Source organism: Sminthopsis crassicaudata, chromosome 5 (genome assembly GCF_048593235.1).
Source record: "Sminthopsis crassicaudata isolate SCR6 chromosome 5, ASM4859323v1, whole genome shotgun sequence".
Classification (NCBI taxonomy): Eukaryota; Metazoa; Chordata; class Mammalia; order Dasyuromorphia; family Dasyuridae; genus Sminthopsis; species Sminthopsis crassicaudata.
In genome coordinates, this window is record NC_133621.1 from 228211440 (window position 1) to 228231896 (window position 20457).

The 20457-nt window shown below is 37.6% G+C and overlaps 1 protein-coding gene across 1 annotated transcript; it reads left to right on the top strand.

The window, feature by feature from the left end:
• Positions 1 to 1174: 1174 nt before the first annotated feature.
• On the top strand, positions 1175 to 11869 carry LOC141543962 (keratin, type II cytoskeletal 2 oral-like). Its single transcript, XM_074269618.1, has 9 exons — positions 1175 to 1732; positions 2810 to 3030; positions 4082 to 4142; positions 6251 to 6346; positions 7376 to 7540; positions 7654 to 7779; positions 9040 to 9260; positions 10508 to 10542; positions 11499 to 11869. The coding sequence occupies exons 1-9, from the start codon at positions 1175 to 1177 to the stop codon at positions 11867 to 11869; spliced, it is 1854 nt and encodes a 617-aa protein (XP_074125719.1).
• The last annotated feature ends 8588 nt before the right edge of the window (positions 11870 to 20457 follow it).

Genomic DNA, 20457 nt, shown 5'->3' on the forward strand with positions numbered 1-20457 from the left:
GCCATGTACAATGAGAAAAAGGTGTTTCTATTTCCACTCAATTTTCTCCATAGGTCTATCAAATGACTTTTCTAAAATTCTATTCTTCTTAAATTCTTTCTTGTTTATTTTATAATTATATCAATCTAGTTCTGAGAGAACAAAGTTGAAATGTCTATTTGGCTTCTGACTCCTTTAATCTGTCCTCTCTTCTATCATTTCCCTCTCCTCATTCCTTATATTCTAATAATAACTCCCTCTCTCCCCCATCTCTTCTGCTCAGTTTATGATTCTCATTTGGCTTTTTGCTTCCATCTTCCAGACTATACTCTGCTCAACTCTACTTCAGGTTTACTCAGATTTATGTCTCTATGAGGGGGTAGGAATTAAATCATTCCAGGCCCCAGTGATCAGAGGTCTCTCACATTCTCAGAAATTTCAATCTGGAGGGGGGAATGAGACTCTACTAGAAGGCCACTAATTGATTTGGTTGGGGTATCCTGCATTGTCTATTCCCCGCTGGCCATTGCCTCAGCCTTTTGACCCTGGGATCTGAGGGCGTTGTCAAGTATGCTTGAGAGAAGTCATCCTACTCTGCACCTCTGTAGTTTTATTGTCTCTCATTTTTTTGTAAAGGAACATAGATGTGAAGTGATCTTAGTGATCACTAAATACAAACCTATCATTTTATAGATGAGGAAACTAAGGCCCATTTAAATGAAGTTAAATGATTTGCCCAATGTAAATACCACAGTTGGGATCTGAACCTATGTTTTCTGACTTTAAACAATATTCTTTCTATTATATTATGCTACTGTTGAACCCTAGTCCGTTCCCTGCCACTGCCCTGGCAGTTACTGCTTGCATGCCTAAGGCCCATGAGGAAATCATTTCAATTGGTAGAGGAAAGACTCATCTCTTTTGTCAACTGGAGCAACTTTGAGGTGATTAGGCTATGAAAGCAAAACCATTTGGAGCCAGGGGATTATCTATGAGGCATGTTTGGTAACCTAGAACTAACTTATTAACTTGGAGTCAAACCAAAACTTTTATGACTCTCAGCTAATTGCCTGCCTCTCCTTCTACCAAGCCTCACTTCTTATCGGTATATAAATGTCAGATCCCACTAGCATTTCTATCACTCTATCTTATTGTCCTCTCTACTCTTCTGTGAGGAGCTCTTTATCTATTCATGATGAACAGACAAGTCTGCAAGACCTCAGGCAGTGGAAGCCACGGCTTCTCTGGCCGTTCTGCTGTGATCACTGGCAGCAGCCGCATGAGCTGTGTGGCTCGCACAGGACACTCTGGTGGAGGAGCTTGTGGGGCCCGTAGTGGAGCAGGAGGCTTTGGCAGCCAAAGTCTCTACAACCTAGGTGGCAACAAGAGCATCTCTTACAATGTGGCTGGTAGTTCCAGGAGTGGAGCCCTTGGCTTTGGTGGAGGACGCAGCAGCTGTGGAGTTGGCTTTGGAGGAAGCAGGGGAATAGGAGGTGGCTTTGGAGGAGCTGGTGGTTTTGGAGGTGCTGGTGGCTATGGTGGCCTGGGTGGCTTTGGTGCCTCTGGTGGCTTTGGTGGTTCTGGTGGCTTTGGACCTGGTGGCTTCCCTGGTGGGATCCAGGAAGTAACTGTTAACCAGAGTCTCCTGCAGCCCCTCAATGTGGAGATTGATCCTCAGATTGGTGCTGTGAGGACCCAGGAGCGGGAGCAGATCAAGACCCTCAACAATAAGTTTGCTTCATTTATTGACAAGGTGAGGGAGCCTTCATGGAGCCAAAAGAAGTGATATCCTTTTTGGTAATTGGTTATGAGAGGATAGTCCAAGAATGGTGGCAGTGTCATGAAAACAAAAGACTTGAATTCATTTCTTAATTCTGCTATGACTTGCTGTGTGATTTGGAAGAAATAGCTCAGCCATTCTGGGCCTTCTTCACCACATGTAATCTAGTTGAAAAATTCTTGTTGTGGTCTCATTGCATGGCATAGTGTGGGAATAAATAAGAGAAGTGAAAATACATTGAAGTCTGGAGGAAGAAAAGGACTGGCAAGTCCATTCTCACTTTCTAACATTTATAGTAACAGTAGGTGAACTGAGATCTACAAGTAATCAAAATCTCACTGGCATTTGTTCATTATTAGAGTGTATGCTCTTATCTTTCTTTGTATATAGACATCTTTCTTATGTTATGAGTTGGCTAATGTGAAAATGAGATTGTATCTTAAGGTAGTGTGTCTCAAACTTTTCTCTGATGATAAAACTTTTCAGTTAAGAAATCCTACAAGTTTGACAGAACCCTTGGAATCAAATTTTATAAAATTATTATATTTAATGTACAATTAACAAAAAAATAAGGCTCATTAAAAAAATCCCAACAAACTTTGGGTGTTTCATGTTTTCTCACAGTACAATTTGAAAAACGCTTTTCAAAGGCATAGAAATGCATAGACATAAATGAATGTGATGGATGTCATGAGGACGACAGTTTTGGATTTAAGGTTATCCCTGGATAATCCAGAAACTGGATTATTGAAAAAAATGTAGTAGTAGAAACATGTGGGGATAACTATGAATAATTTGTTATCTTTCTTACTTTTACTTCTTAGTGGAATTGACAGTGATTAAAATTTTCAGAATCCAAAGATCTTTCCTTTGGTTGTGTCTTTTCCTGCATGAAAACCTTGGATTTCTCTGTGATTGTAAGGGAGAGAGAAAATGGTCCAGCTGGGAGTCCTGGATTGGAATTAAGGTCATGGGTGGATTTAAACAGGGATATCTTGGCCAATCCCTGACCATCCAATATTACATCTTGTTTCTCCTGATGCTCTGCAGGTGCGGTTCCTGGAGCAACAGAATAAGGTCTTGGAGACCAAGTGGAGCCTGCTGCAGCAGCAGGGTCCCAATTCTGTCACAGGTACCAACAATCTTGAGCCCCTTTTTGAAAGCTATATCAACAACCTTCGGAGGATTCTGGATGGGCTCCAGGGAGAGCGTGGGAAACTGGATGGGGAGCTGAGGAACATGCAAGAACTGGTGGAAGACTTCAGAAAGAAGTGAGTGCTCCAAATCCCTCTTGGAAGATTGGTAGCAAGTCATGGTCTAACCTGGTCTTTCCATTGCTCCTAATTGAATCTTTAGCCAATATCCTTAGACTGATTGATATAATGAAGGACGGCTAACCAGAGATTTGATTCCAATTAGCCTTTGCTTAGCTCTAGAATACATAATTAGGAACAAGAAATGGAAGCTTTAGTAAGGAAAACTTAGGCTTGATGAAATTAAAAAAGCTTCCTATTAGATGTGCCCCCAAAAGAAACATGCCAAATTGGGAGGCAGTGCTTCCCATCACTGAAGATCTATAAAATGATACTGAATAATACTTGTTGGGAGAACTTATAAAGAGGATTCCTGCTCAGGTATGAATAAGACTAGATGACCTTGGAGATCCTTTGATTCTTTGATCCAGGGTAGAATGATACCACAAAGTGATGGGAGATTTCTGACAAACTCTATTCCTATGATTATTCTAGATTGGAGAGAAAAAAAGGGGAGGCAATTATATTTAGAACTCTTGGAATAGTCTAGCCATCTGGTTCCTTAAGGATGGCTAAGTTTATTTTTATGAGATTACTCCTAATGGATTATAGTTCTTAATAGACACAACCTTTTCTTCTTTCCATTAAAATATTTCCAGTTCCGTATGTTTTTAAAGAGACAATGTTGTAGAGCATATGGGGTTTGCAATCAGGGCATATGAATTCGAATACTAACTCAAATATTTACTACTCTTGTAATTTGGGCAATTCATTTGCCCTCTCTGGGTCTCAGTTTCCTCATCTGTAAAATGAGAGGATTGAACTAGAGTATTTTTAAAACCCCTTATAAATTTTCAGTCATATAGTGTCTATCTCTAGAAAGTTTTATCCTTTATCTGGCTTACATATGTGAAAGAACAGAGGGATGAAATTCAAGAATGGAGAGAAAGACAGAGACAGAGAGAAAGATAGAGAAACAGAGACACTTCTACCTTTGGAATTTCTCCCTCTTTTTTATTTTTACTTCTGAGATGTCACTGTCTAATTGTGCATACTTTTTATTCTGCAGATATGAAGATGAGATTAACAAACGCACAGCTGCAGAGAATGAGTTTGTTGGAATTAAGAAAGTGAGTGAGATAGGACTGGTTATAATCAAAATTCTTTTTGAGGGTTGTCATTCCAATCAGCAATGCCTTAGGGTTTGTCTATCTACTTTTTCAAAAATTGGACCTTGGAGGGGAAGGGTTCTTTATGAGGGGAAAGAGACATTCTAAAAAAATGGGATTACTACTATTGCTACCAACAAGATCATATACTAATTGACAATGAATATATGCAACATCAATATTGTGCAGTGCATAGAATGACCTGAAGTCAGTAAGTTTTATCTTCCTGAGTTTAAATCTGATCGTAGACACTTATTAATACAACTCTGAGCAAGTCATTTAATTCTGTTTGCCTCAGTTTCCTCTTATGTAAAATGAAGTGGAGAAGGAAATGGAAACTGCTCCAACAATATCTCTGCCAAGAAAACCCTAAGTGAACTCATAAAGAGTTGAACATGACTAAAACAACTAAACAACAACAACAAATAAACATTGGGGATCATGATTAGTAATCGTGAATTATATTAATACTAATAGTGTAGATTTGCATTAGAAATCTTGAAGAGGTTGGTAATAATAACTCATTTCTCTGTAGTGAGGGGTCCTTAAACTTTATAAAAACATTTTGCTAACTGCATTTCAATATAATTTCTTTCCTTTGTAAACTTATGTATATTTTATTTTATGCATTTAAAAATATTATTCTGAGAAGGATTATTTTGCATAGATTTCTAGGGATCTATGAACTTGAATGGAAAAATTATATCTTTGTTTTAATATAATTGATTTCCTTTTAAATCATAAATATTTAAGATGCATTAAAACATTAGGAATGCATATATAATGCATTGAATGGTTTTAAAACTTAAAGCATATATGGATAAGGGAAGGAAACAAGCATTTATTAGACATCTACTATGTGCCAGGCACTGTGCTAAGCACTTACACATGTCCCATTTAATTCATGCAATAATTCTTTCAGGATGGTGCTATTATTATCTCTTTTTATAGTTGAGTAAACTGAGGCAGATTTGAGTGACTTGCTCAGGATTATATAGCTAGCAAGTGTCTGAGACTAAATTTGAACTCAAGTTCATATATGCATTGAGTGCTTTAAAAGTTCTTGAAAAGGGGCCACAGACTTTCTTAGACTGCCAAAGGGGTCCAGGATACAAAAAAGATTAAGAAACTTTGATTAGTGATTTTAAGGTTTTCAAAATACTTTCATTTTAACAATTCTGTCAAGTATGTTGTATAAGTATTATTTCCATTTTTCAGATGAAGAAATTGAGGTGGGTATTGGGAAGAGGTAGTATTGTGAAATGGCTAGAGGACCACTTCCCCCAACCCCATGCCTCCATATTGAGCATAACATACTGGTTTAAATTCAGAAAGTGAACTTAGGATATACTATAAAATATTTAATATGTATGGGAATGCCTGCCATCTAGGGGAGAGGGTGGAGGGAAGGAGGGGAAAAATTTGGAACAGAAGGGAGTATAACGGATAATGTTGTAAAAAATTACCTATGAATATGTACTGTCAAAGAAAATGTTATAATTATAAAAATTAATATAAAAAATAAATTCAGAAAGTGAGACTATTGAATGAACTTTTGTCACTTAACCTGGACTATTTTTCCTTAGAAATGGAAGATTAACTTTGCTAGAACCCACATCTTGTGTAAGAATAGATCAATCAGAAGCATTTAAAGAAAAAAAAATAGTGATGTTCAGGCCTTGGGGAAGCAGAAAGAGAGCCAGATTTGGAATCAGAAGACTTGGATTCCAGTCCCAGATGTGTTATTAATTAGCTGATACGATGGAAAATTCATGACCCTTCCTTGAGTTTCAGATGCCTTATCATTTAATGGGACTGGTATTTATACCATTTACTTCACAATGTTGGGAGCAAGGGTGATTTTTAAATGCCAAAGAAAGGTTTAGTTATGAATAGAATAATTTAATGGAATTATACATCAAATAATAATAACTGCCATAAAGATATAGCTCCCTAGGAAATTTATTTTGGAAAAGGTCATTCATTAAAACAAAAAAAGGACTCACTGGGAGGGGGAGCTCTGAATCTGGGGGGGGGGTAAAATCTTTGCCCTCCTGTTCTTTCCCCAGGATGTGGATGCTGGTTATATGAGCAAGGTTGAATTGCAGGCCCGTGCAGACAGCTTGACCGATGAGCTCAACTTCCTGAGAGCTCTTTATGACATGGTAAATACCCTTCCTGAATCTATCCCAACTGTTCTATATACCTTCCCTCAAACACCTAAAGTCTGTTATCCATCAGCACCATGGAGAGGGCAATGATACTGGGACCATCCTAGGATCATATATTACCAATGATGTTTAAATAGTAGCAGTCTCACAAAAAGACTGCTTAGCTGCTCTCTCCGATCTTCCAGATTTGATTGGTCCCTTTTCTCAAATGCTCTTTTCCTCCCTTTTCATCCTCACTCTGGCCCCTACTGCATTTACTCTCCAAGTCCTTCCCCAGCTTACACTACCAAAGGTCGCAGCCTTCTATCCACCATCCACACACAGAGGACCCTGGGAATGAAGGGAAAAAAAGATTCCATTTCTCTTGGTCCTGCTGCCTGATTTCCATTGGGTCTCAAGTCTGATTCCCCGTCTTTACTTGAGATTCAATGAGTGATTTCTTCATGTGAAGTAAAGACAACCTTGACAATTTTCCATTTTTCTTTAGTTTGTAGACTAATTTACTTCAGGCTGAAATCAAATGCTCACTTTCCCCTGTCTGCCTTATTCTTTTTTTAAAAAAAAAAGCCTTTTATTTTAAAAACATATGCATAGATAGTTTTCAACATCCATCGCAAAATCTTGTGTTCCAATTTTTTTCTCCCTATCTTCCCACTACTTTCTATTCTAAATGGCAAGTAATACAATATATGCTAAATGTGCATTTCTTCTATACATATTTCTATAATTATCATGCTGCAAAACAAAAATCAGATAAAAAAGGAGAAAAAAATGAGAAAGAAAACAAAATGCAAACAAACAACAATAGAAAAGTGAAAATACTCTATTGTGATCTACACTCAGTCTCCACAGTCTTCTCTCTGGGTGCAGATGTCTTTCTCCATCACAAGAGCATTGAACTGTCCTCATTCCTCATTCTTGACATGATTTTTGTGCTATTTCTTCCTATTTAATCACTGGATCTTTCCATTCCCTCAACTCCTGTTGTTTGGAGGTAAGTGAGTGACCATTTCCATTCTGCAGGAGTTGTCCCAGATGGAAAGCCATGTCAATGACACCTCTGTAATTCTCTCCATGGATAATAATCGCTGCCTTGACCTGGATGGCATCATTGCCGAGGTCAAGGCTCAATATGAGGAGATCACCCAGAAGAGCAAAGCAGAGGCTAATTTTGCATACCAGACCAAGGTAAGTTTTCCTTTAGTCCATCTCTCCCCTTCCTTTCCCTTATGAAGAATCATGTCTAGCATTCAGCTGTCAGCATGACAGCCTTAACACAATCATCTTGATTTACATGCCAGTTGGGAGAACTGCAGACCACGGCTGGCAGGTATGGTGATGACCTGAAGACCACCAAGAGTATGATTATGGAAATCAACAGGACAATCCAGAGATTGCGAGCTGAGATTGAGAATGTCAAGAAACAGGTAGGATACATACAAGCTCTGCACAGCAGGAGCTGGACTCGAGACTTTTCCATTTTTCTGAAGACATTGGGGTCAGATTAACAGAAGAAATATTCAAGCTTTTTGAGAGGAAGGGAGAAGCAATTGGCTATTTTTGCCTCAACTTTTTCTCCTTGTAATATGTTATGAGATACTATAGACTCTGAAATTTAAAAAAATTTTTTTTGTAAATAGTATTTTATTTTTTTGCAATTACATATAAAGAGAGTTTTCAACATTCATTTTTATAAGATTTTGCATTCCAAATTTTTCTCCTTTTTTTTCCCCCTCCTCAAGATAATATAGCTTATGCATGTACAATCATGTATATTTCCACATTAATCATGTTGTGAAAGAAAAAAAATAGAACAAGAGGGAAAAACCATGAAAAACAAACAAAAAATAACAAATGAAAACAGTATGCTTTGATCTGCATTCAGACTCTATAGTTATTTCTCTGGATGACAATAGTATTTTCCATCATGAGTCTTTTCAAATTGTCTTGGATCATTGTATTGCTGAGAAGAGTTAAGTTAATCATAGTTGATTATTGCACTTTGTTGCCACTATTTTGTACAATGTTCTTCTGGTAGGGCTCATTTCACTCAGCATCAGTTCATGAGAGTCTCTCCAGTTTTTTCTGAAATTCTCCTATTCAACATTTCTTATGGCATAATAGCATCCCATTACATTCACATAGCACTGCCTGTTCAGCCATTTCCCAATTGATGGGAAGCTTTTGACCCAGATGTTCTTTCTGGTGTAATGAGAAGGTAGAATCATTTCTGCTAAGGAATCCTGAAAAATCCCTGGGATTAATCTCCCTTTTATGGCAAATAGCCAAGAGAACAATTCACCATTTAGAAGATTTAAAGCTTCCACAATTTAGAACATGCCATAAGATATTATACTTAATTCTTTAGGAGAACTTGTTTTGGGTACAGTTCAAATCTATAATTTTTTGTTTAGTTCTCATGACGGATGCCACTTCACAGAGATGTAATTCAGTAAAGGGGTTTATAAAAGATCAGCAAATAAATCCAAACATTTATCACCCTGGAGTTTTCTAGCCTGTGGAAGAAACTTGGTTTCCTGACTACACATGAATTTTGATGGCTCCTATCTGTCTCCACAGTTTGTGCCATTAGGTTTTTTCCCTTAAGGGAGGGACACTTCTAGGAGAGACTGAAACCCGTCCTGTTAACTTCATTAACCGTTCTCCCACTGCTCTCCCTCCCTCAGAATGCCAACCTGCAGACAGCCATAGCTGAAGCTGAGCAGCGTGGGGAGATGGCCCTCAAGGATGCCCAGGCCAAGCTCCAGGGACTGCAGAATGCCCTGCAGAAAGCCAAGGATGACCTGACCCACCTCCTGAGAGAATACCAGGAACTGATGAATGTAAAATTGGCCTTGGATGTTGAGATTGCCACTTACAGGAAGTTGTTGGAGGGCGAGGAGTGCAGGTGTGGACCTGGAAGGACAAACTTTGGCTGACTTCGACTTTATAATAATTTCCATGATTATTTGAGAGTGGAATTTGCTAGAATTTCTAGTTTGATGAGGAAGACAGGACATAAACACAGAAATAAAAAGATGAAAGTATTCTTCTAGGCAATATAGAGAATAACTGTAGAGTGCACAGTGCTTGGCACATAGCAGGTGCTATATAAATATGTGTATACATACATTTATGTGTATACACACATACATACACATACATATATGTTGTTTAGGGTTTTCATAACAAAGACACTGGGATAGTTTTCCATTTCCTTCTCCAGCTCATTACAGATGAGGAAACTGAGGCAAACATAGTTAAATAACTTGTTCGGTGTCACACAACTAGTAAGGGGCTGAGGTCAGATTTGAACTGTGGCATTCCTGACTCCAGGATTGTCACTCTATTCACTGTGTCACCTAGCTGACCAATATATCATATCAGATCATGTCGTGTCATGTCGACACATTTTATCAGGCTCACACCACATCATCCCATATATTAAGATAATAATAATAGCTAGATTCATAAATATATATAAGTATCATATTATAGGATGATATTTATTTATATGCTACACATATATGATTATTAGAGAGATTCATAAATGTATGTATATATACATATATAGGTGTCATACTATAATAACAATAATAGCTTGCATTTATAAAATGCTTTAAAATTTCTGAAGCACTGTACATATGTTATTTCATTTGATCCTCACCACAACCCTAGGATGTAGGTGCTATTATTATCCTCATTTTGCAGATGAGGAAACTGAGGCAAACAAAGGTGAAGTGATTTAAGTGTTCAAGATCACACAGCCAGTGTAAGTACCTGAAGCAGAATTTAAACATAGGTCTTCCTGACTCCAACCAAGCCCAGTACTCTTTTCTAGCTGTCTCTGCTAAAGCAGCAAGAGTTGAGTTCTTGGAGTTGACAGAAATCTGGTTGGAATCTTGTCTCTGAACCTTATTACTTGCATGATTGACCTCACAGGGTTAGTATTCTATCCCAGACAGTTGCCACCTGTGAGATCCTGAACAAGTTACTTAACCTCTGAGCCTCTGTCTCCTCATCTTTAAAATAGGGATAATATTAGTTCCCTTAGTGATTGTTGTGAGGAGATAATTCTCTGTTCCCCTCAGCATGCTTGGTATTGGGGAAATTGTGGGAATAACTTTTTCTTTCTTTCTTCTGTTTCCTTTCTAGAATGTCAGGAGAGTGCCAGAGTGCTGTGAGCATCTGTAAGTACTTCTTATAAAGTCTTTATTCTGACTGGAAGTGGGAGGTTAAAGGGAAAAATGATTCCTACTAATTCAGGTTATCTTACTAGTTCATTTCTTTCAGGCCACTGAAATTGTATTTACTTCTGTTTCTTGATTGAGGATCCAACTTATGTTATTGGGAATTCCTATACTGTTTTGGAGGCAGTTTTGTTCTCACAATCATTTCTCACTGGTGACTAGTTTCAAGAATTCTTAATGATGTCCTGGCATTCAAAGAACTAATGCCTTTTGTCAAATGCTGAATAGGAGACAAGTTAAGTACTCCAGGAAACTTAGGAAAGCCTATCAGAAATGAATCTTATCATATAATCAGAGACTCTCTAAGAATAGGAGAGAACTTCAGAGATCATATAATATAGTTAATGGGAAGGGTACTGTTTTGAATCAGAAGACCTGAGTTTAAATATTCCTTCTGATATTTATTGTGATCTTGACCATAAGTTCTGCTGATAAGTAAAATATTGGGGAGGAGGGGAAAAGGAAAGAGAAAAGTATAATTTGAGGTTAATAAGATGGCAGGAAATACAGAGTTAGTAGTTTTAACTGTAAATGTAAATTGAGAAAATTGGACTAATTGGCTTCTGAGTTTCCTTTCAACTCTTATATCTAAGATTCTTTATGTCTGGGGAAGAAGTATTTTTAAGATCTTTCTGATAAAGACATCATCCTGGCTTTCCTTGGAGAATTTCTGAGATGGCTTCCTAAGATATCTCTGTTAATTGACCTTTCATAACCCCTTCCCATGTGTCATCTCCCTTTATCTTTACAACTCTTTTGGGAAAAAGAAAAGAAGAAAAGCAGAATTCTGATTCTGTTCATGTAACATTGACAGTAAGGGTAGAGTTAGGATTTGAATACAGAGCTTCAAACTATTTAATCCTTTGGTTTACTTGGGTGTGCATTTATTCCTCCAGCTATGGTGAGCAACGTTACCAGCAGTAATGTCGGTGGTGGTCTCAGTGGAAACCGTAACAGCTTTGGAGGAGGAAGTGGAAGTTTTGGTGGTACCAGCAGTGGCAGCTATGTCACTAGTGGAGGAAGTGCTTCTGGGAGCCAAGGGAGTGTTTCTGGGAGCAGAGGAGGTGCTGGGAGCCGAGGAGGTGCTGGTAGCAATTTAGGTGGCATCCAGAGCTGTGGAAGTGGAGGATACAACTCTGGGAGCCGAAGCAGTGCTGGTAGCAATGTAGGCGGCACCCAGACCTCTGTAAGTGGAGGTCACAACTCTGGAAGCAGAGGCAGTTCCAGCATACATGTGTCCCAGAGTTCCAGCCAGCGCTTCAAGTAATCTCACAACTGGGAACAACAATCTTGCACCACAATCAATCAATCTTGCTTGATCCTATCGCCTACCTTTATTTTCCTCTTTCTTTGCCCAGTATCATCTTGAACTCCAACAAAATATCCTTGATCTTCCTGTCCACATCTCCAAGGAATGGATTTCCCCCCTGCCCAAGTCCCTTAGGCAGGACTGAACTTCCAGCTCCCAGAACCTCCACCTATAATCAGTGTTAGCCAGACTACTCAACTAGTCTTGAAAGCTGGAAAATGTGGCCAACCCAAAACCAAGAATAGAGATATCTCTGAAGGAATGTAGGCAATGATAGTCTTTTACCTCTAGCCTGTGCCAGTGCTATTGCCCGGGACTGATACTGGGCCTTCACAGTCTGTCCTGCCTCCTTCTGGATTTTCTTTATATTTGGGAGTTAATGGTCCAGGTCAGGAAGTTTTTAGCATCTTTTGTGATGAAAGATGACTTGCCCTGATTTCTAGAAGTATAATATTCTCACAGTCACTCTGGGGCTTGGGCTAAAGTATTGAGTGGAAGATCCTTTAAATACCAATTGCTGTGGATGTCATGGGTACTCCCACTTCATTTCCAGTCTTCTTAGCTATCTTCCTATGTCCACAATGCCCTCGGTTTCTCCCTTGCATGGTGAAGAGTATTCTGTACTTTCTTACTTCAATAAATTACACAATTTCACAGCCTGGTTGTTGAGTTGTCTGTTTTGTACATTTTTATAGAATTATAGAATCAGCAAGGACCTCTGTAGCCATTTAGTCTAACCTATACCCCAAGATGTAATATATCAGCCCAATAAGGAGTCATCCCATGTCTACAATTATCTACAGTTAACCCCATTGTGGGGAGTATGGGTAGATAATGAACATAATTGCTATTTTTCATTTTACCATTAGGGTCTGATGTTGATTTTTTTCTTTTTTGAGGCAATTCAGGTTAAGTGACTTGCCTTGATTTACAAAACTAGTAAATATGTGAGGTCATTTTTGAACTCAAGTCCTCATGACTCCAAGACTCTATCTACTGCACCACCTCGTTGCTTCTAAATTGAATCTTTTAAAGTGAATATTATGTATTATTGAAGCTATTATAACTCACCAGTAAGAATATTACACATTTGATGCTGACAAATTGGCTTGACTTTTATGCATTTTGTGTTTTGGAATAAGAGTGCAAGCTGAATCAACATTTTAAGGAATTGTTCACAATCCAGGCACAGGGGCTTAAACTAAACTGCAATAATCCTTTTTAAAGGAAATTTAATCAAAACCTTTGATTCATGAATTTAGTAATTGTTCTTCCCTAGTGTGAACATTAACATATGCTCACTCATACAACATAAAACTAGTTAAAGAGATGACTCAATTCTTATGTTGAAGAGTTGGACCATTTCCCATATATGGCTAATCATACTTGTCTCCTCCTATTCTGGCTCCAACTCTGCACCATATGCCCCATCACAGAATACTGACAGAATGTATACATGGCCACATTTTCACCCTCACAGAATTATGCTATATACACTCCCACTTGTGGGGTAACTTTAGGGATGAAGTGAAGAGAGATGGTCTATATTTTGTAAGGTTTATCAAGCTCCTTTCATACTGATTTTCATACTATAAATATTACTATATTCATATTACAGATAAGGAAACTGCATCTTAGAGACCCCAAATGATTTGCCTATTGTTTATAGTAAGTGACTGAGGTAGGATTCAAATCAGGGAATGTTTAAAAGCAAATAAAATATTTTAAGATTCATTACTCTGTGCTATCTCTTGTAAGCCACCAAAAGCAAAGCCTTCAAGATTTAACCCTTTGGTGCCAGGAGCTCCTGTCCTTGTGCTCTCCTGATTGATACTTGCTTCAGTTTCTCTAGTTCTATCCTCTAGCATACTTCATTTCACTATTTGGATAAATTCTTACTATCTGCCTTTAATCCCTGTCCTTTACCTCCTCCCCCTTTCCAGGTTCTGAGCCATAATCAAACCAACTTTGTCACTAGTCTTGGAAAGGATGTGCTCATCTTCTCCTCTATGACTCCATTTATTATCCTCGTAAATTTCCAGATAAAAATATCCTTATCTGTTTACTGATGCCCTGTGTTGTCATTCCTATTATAATGTAAATTTCTTGAAGGAAGGGACTAATTTGACTTTGGTATTTTTATCATAATGTTTGATAAGAGCATAATCATTTCTTTCCTTCATTCATTCAATAATAAATTTTTAGATGGTAGCTTGACACCATTTTAAAAAAATGACATACCTATGTATGTAGGTATGCATATATTAATATTTATCTATCTATTTACTCTCAAGGAGATTTCATTTTAGGGTATAGCCTATATTCAGGGTCATTTGATAATCAGAAAGGATAAAGAGAAAGTTTTTGCAAAATACTCAGATATCCAAATGAGATTTTTTGAAAGATGCTTGCTACATTTGACTGAAGACACATTTCAGCCAGAGAAATTTCAGCCAATCTCCTTTCTCTAAGAGGCTACTGATGTTGTCCTGTGGAAATGAGACATAGAATAGAAATAATTATGTATAAATATCACAGAGGAAAATGGAAAAGGTGAATGATAGGTGGGTGTGAGAAGGTTACTACATCTAACTGATAAGAAATCTTGAAGCACAACAGGCATAAATGAAATCTTCAAAAAGATGTGTGATAGACAGAGAAGGCTGTTTGGTCACACAGCAAGAATGAGGGATGACAGGTAGGCAGACAGAGAGAGCTTCTCTACTACCTCTGTGATGTCAGGGGAAGCAGAAAGAACCTTCTGGCATGTTGGTGGATTCCCTGTGGTAAATGAATAGAAGTGTACTAGATAGACAGTAATGAATAAGTTCTGATCTGAGTTGTTGGAGGTTACTTTCACACTCATGAGAACACAGACCTATTTAAATTCTTGAGAATATTTGTTTCTTAGAGTGTGGAAACTCTTTTACCTATGCAACTTAATCTTAGAGAATATATGAAGTTACTGAGAGGTTTAAGGACTTGCCCATGACAGGATTTTAGTCAAAGTCCTCCTGACTTCATGTTACGTCTTCTATTTATTATTACACCATGTGGCCTTGAGTTGATTGGGGTCCTGAGTCCAAGGGAAGACAGGGATTGAATAGAAGATGGTGAGATGGTGAGGTATATGGAGAAGGAAGGGAAAGTTGAGGAGTCTGATTTTAATACAATATGGAAATACTGAAATTCTTCAAGCTGGACCATAACATGTTAACATAACAAGTTAGTGTCTATTCTCAGATGTGTATAATGGATAGGAGTGGAGAGATTAGAGGTTTTTTGGTAAGTCTTTGAGAGTAAGTGAACCGCATAGAACTTCACAACCTGTCCCAAGGTTTCAGGCTACTAACCAGCTTCATTCCTTCCCAGTGTATCACAATGGGCTGGGCTGGCATTCCCGTAATGCCTGGACCAGCACACACCTCTTTCCCTTGCAGAATAGGCACCTGTAAATTGGTTTCAGTAGCCTCTTATGATGAAGACTCAGAAGTAGCTTGGAACTCTTACTGCAAAAAAAAAAAAAAAAAAAAAAAAAGTCCCTTCCTAGAAGTACGGGATTATCAATCTGGGAGTTAGTGAGCTTTCTTTTAATATATTTTGATAACCATATTTTGAGATAATTGGTTTCTTCACCATCCCGTTTATTTTATTTTATGTATTTAAAAACTTGATTCTGAGAGAAAGTATAGATGATTCACCAGATTCCTAAAGGAGTCCATGATGCCAAAAAAGTGATTTCCTTTATACATGTCTTTGCTTTTCACCTAAAATATTCTTTCTTATCTTTCCTAATCAAACCCTGTTTAAATCTCTCTACCTCTAGGATGCCTCTAAAAGCTAACCTTCTACCATAGCTATGTTTGGTTCTATTTTTCCTCTAGTCCAAGTGAATATTAACTAGATATTTGGTCATTCCTAATTCCACTCTGGGATTTCATTCTGAACATAAGCACACCTAGAAGATGTACTAGAGTTGCTTGAAGCTTATTTCTCCTGGAGAGGAAGGAAGAAACCAATGGTAATGAACCCAGTAGAATACCCAACACGCCCTCCAAGAACATCAGTGATGCTTAGTACAATAACCTGGGAGCTCTCTGAAAGAAGGGACTGTGAGTGTCCTTCTTCTTCTGGATTTTCCTGTTAGTAATTTCTCTAACATTACTTTCCATTTACTCCTAATATCACATATATACATAGATATTTATATAATGTTTTATTTTGGCTCTATTTCCCAAAGCCAAGTTACTCCATCAGCCTTTCAGGGTTCTGGAGCACCCTGAGAGTTTTTGAAACATTTCTCCTCCATCATCATCAATTCAAGCCCCTACTGGGTATGTCTACTTTATTTCCTCTGCTTCTTCTCCCCCTGTTATGGGCCCATTGCTAAAACTTGCTTCACTTAGCTATTTAACATTAGTTAACTTTTACAAAGGAATATTTACTTCAAAGATATTCTAAGAATAAATAATTAAGTATACCCCCCAAACTTCTGGGTTATATTTCTTTCATACCTGTTGGTCTCTGGGGGAGAGATCATAACAGCTTAGTTTCTATATAATACTTGTCCCAGCAATTTCATATACAACATGACTGTTGGGTGAGGGCTTCTGCTAGTATAGGGATCCTGAGGATGTCTCTCAAAGATCACTCCTTGTCAGGGCACTGATAATGCTAGGCTTGATGTAAATTCCCACCTGGATTCCAACTCCAGATTCCTGTGGTTGGTTCTTCCTGCCAAGGTCAGAAATACCATTCCTTTCACTTAGAATCAGAAATACGAAGTGAAGAAAGCCAGGGCTGGCAGTTTCTTGCCAGCCATGTGGGGCAAGTCTCTGAGGCCCTTTCTTTTATGACATGGTCTTCTACCTGCCTCTGGAAGAAAAGCAGTTTCTGAGCTCTTCTGGATTCAAATAAAATGTAGAGGAAGCACTAGAAGCTTTTTGAATGCACTTTCCACATGGTGTGCCAAACAGAACCAGCTCTACTCATGTTCCACAATCTCTCCATATCATTTTCCTTACATATCATCCGGCTTCTCCTGGACTCATCTTCTGATGTCCTGGATGCAGAGAGATTGCATAAACTGAGCTAGCTGCCTACACCAATCTCCTCCCTTCATTGCATTTATGTGTGCAACACTCTGCCTCCTCCCTCTGTTCCCTCCCCTACTCTCATCTCATCACACCCTCATAGAATATGAATTCCTTCAGAACAAAGTCTGTATTTCTGTCTTTTTGTAACACCTATTCACAGGAAATCTTCCTTAACCCCACCTAATTTTAATGCTTTCTTTCTGTTAATTATTTCCTATTTAACCAGTATATTATTTGCTTTGTATATATTCCTTTGATGTCTCCCCTATTAGGTTTTAAATCCTTGAGGGCAGGGACTGTATTTTACCTCTTTTTGTATCTCCAGCCCTTACTTAGGCTTTTAATAGGTACTTATTGTATGCTTATTCAAAACCCTTGGTTGTGTATTGAGGTGCTGAAGTTTTGTTGTTCTTAGTTTGAGTTGAAGTGTTTTTTTCTCACTTTCACTTGACTTTTCAACATTTTAAATGAATGTTCCTTCTCAAACCCAGTATGTTTAAAAGAAAACTGATTATCTTTCCCCCTCAAAATTTACCTGTTCAAGACTCTCTTCATATCAGTAATCCAGGTTCCCAATCTGTTTTATTTTTGACTCCTCAATCTCACTTATCCTGCACATTTAATGCTTTGCAAAATCTTGTTTATGCCTTCATAACATCTCTCATATATGGTCCTTCTCTCTACTCATACAGCCAAAACCCCAGTCCAGGATGTTGTTACCTCATACTGGGACAATTGCAACAACCTTTTTCTAACTGTTCTTCCTGCCTTGAATATCTCCCCACAATAATCTGCCCTCTACTAAGCTGCCAAGGTGTCCCCCCCCCCAATATGTAGGACTGATCATGTTACTTCCTTGCCTAATGAGGTCCAGTGTCTCCCTATTGTCTTTAAAATAAAATATAATCTCTTGTGTTTGACAGTAAAGCTCTTCATAAATGGTGCTATCTCTTTTTCCAGTCTTTTAATACTTTTCTTCCCTTGCTATACTTTATGAATGTTCTGTTTCCCCCTTCCCATCTTTGCTTCAGTTTCTCTGCCTTCTTTTAAGACTCAGTTCAAAAACAGAAAGTCTTTTCTGTCCCTTGTAGCTACTAGTGTTCTGGCATTAATCGCACAGTATATATCTTTTACCTGTTGGTTAGTTACATATTCTCTCCCCTATTAGAATGCACACTCTTTGAGGGATTGTTTTTGCTTTGTTGTTGTTGTACCCCCAGTGCTTAGCCTGGAATGTTGTTAAGTACTAAAATGCTTTTTAGCTGATGTATCATATACCTATAGCTGTCCTCTGGTGTCAATTTCTTTTCTCCAAATTTCCAAAGAAGGGAATTTCAAAGTCCTCTCTTACCTCTTGTGTAAATTCCATTCATAATGAGATCAGCTCTCTATTATCTACTATGGTCTTCTCTGTTTGACTCTGATGAGTTACAGGCTCTGGACAGAAGAGTCAAGTCAGCAGGTGATTAGAGCATGTCCATATGAGGGTCTGAGAGTCCAGGCAAATCAAAATGGTTTTCGGATGACTGGTTGTTTGGTATCACTCATGCGGATTCTTCCTCTAATTAATATGAATAAGCAAGAACTGACTGTTGCTCATCCATCCGAGATGGTACATTAGACATGACAGAAAGTCTGAACTAGAAGATTTTTGGGCAATTTCAATTACTTAATTGTCTCCATTCCTTCCTGACCTTCATATATGGCGAGAACTTTGTCTTATCCTTGAGTAGAGATAGGGATTCAGGAACAGGAATTCTCCTTTCTCCCCTCTTCCAGAACACTCAGACCACTGGAGAAGATAAGAAAGACACAGATGATATAGAGATTGAGGTGGAGATGAAAACAGGGACAAAAATAGATTGAACTCATAGAACTGTAGATTTAGAATTGAATGAGAAACTAATTAACCCAAACTTCTCATTTCATAAGGAATGAAACAGAAACCCACAGAATTTTTTTTCTTTTAAAGATGACTTTGATAGCAGCCCTTTTTGTAGTGGCAAGATATTGTCAATTGAGTGGATGCCCATCAAGTGGGGCTTGGCTGAATAAACTATGGTATATAAATGTAATGGAATATTGTTGTTCTATAAGAAATGGTGAGCAAGCTAATATCAGAAAAGTCTGGAAAGACTTTCATGAACTGATATTGAGTAAAGTAATCAGAACCAAGAAAACATTGTACACAGCAAAAACAAGATTATATGATAATATACTGTGATGGAAATGGCTCTTTTTTCTTTTTTAATTATTAGTATAACTTTTTATTGACAGTACATGCATGGGTAATTTTTTACAACATTATCCCTTGCACTTACTTCTGTTCCAACTTTTCCCTTCCCTCCCTCCACCGCCTCCCAGATGGCAGGCAGTCTTATACATGTTAAATATTTTATAGTATATCTCAGATACAATATGTGTTTGTAGAACCGAACAGTTCTCTTGTTGCACAGGAAGAATTGGATTCAGAAGGTAAAAATAACCTGGGAAGAAAAACAAGAGACATGGCTCTTTTCAACAATGAGGTAATTTAAGACAATTCCAACAGACTTGGGATGAAAAGAGCCATCTGCCTCCAGAGAGAGAGAACTATGGAGACTGAATGTAAATGGAAGCATAGTATTTTTACTTTTTGTTTGTTTGTTTTTTCTTCCTCTATGGTTTCCCTCCTTTTGATCTGTTTTTTCTTGCACAACATAACAAATATGAAAATTAAAAAAAGAATTATACATATTTAACCTATATCAGATTACTTACTGTCTTGGGGAAAGAGAATGTATGGGAGGGGAAAAATTGGAATGACAAAGTCTTACAAAAATGAATGTTGAAAACTATTTTTACATATATTTAGGAAATAAAATGCTATTGAAAATTATAAAAACAAAGTTGATTTTGAGTTTCTATGAACTTTCATTTCATTCTTAGTACAAAAAATTATTGAAGAAATTTCTCTATTTTAAATACTTTAAAAATTTTCAAAGTACTTTCTTTACATGTGTTAAATCATTTGACTCGCAATAATTCTTTGGAGTAGGTGATATGGTGTGTATTACATAGATGAGGAAATAGAGACAGACTGGTTAAGTGACTTCCTCAGGGTCATGCAATTGTTCAGTGTTTGAGGCAAGAGTTGAACTTAGGTCTTCCTGATTCCAAGTCTCCTGCTCTATCTGCTGTATAATTTAGCTTTTAAACCGTATGCAACTTATTACCTATAAATTCATATGATGCACTCTAAGAATACGCATAAGAGTTTTGGAATCATTGTCCATATTGGATTTAGAGTTTACATTAAGAATCAAGACACTTTTCTAAGATACACAGTATTTTGATAAAAAGTACTTTTTTCTTTCTTTCTTTTTTTTTTTCTTTAAACCTAAATTTAGCAAATACTTCATAAAATGAACATTTTCATATACATTGTGCATCAGGAGATGGCTGCAGAAT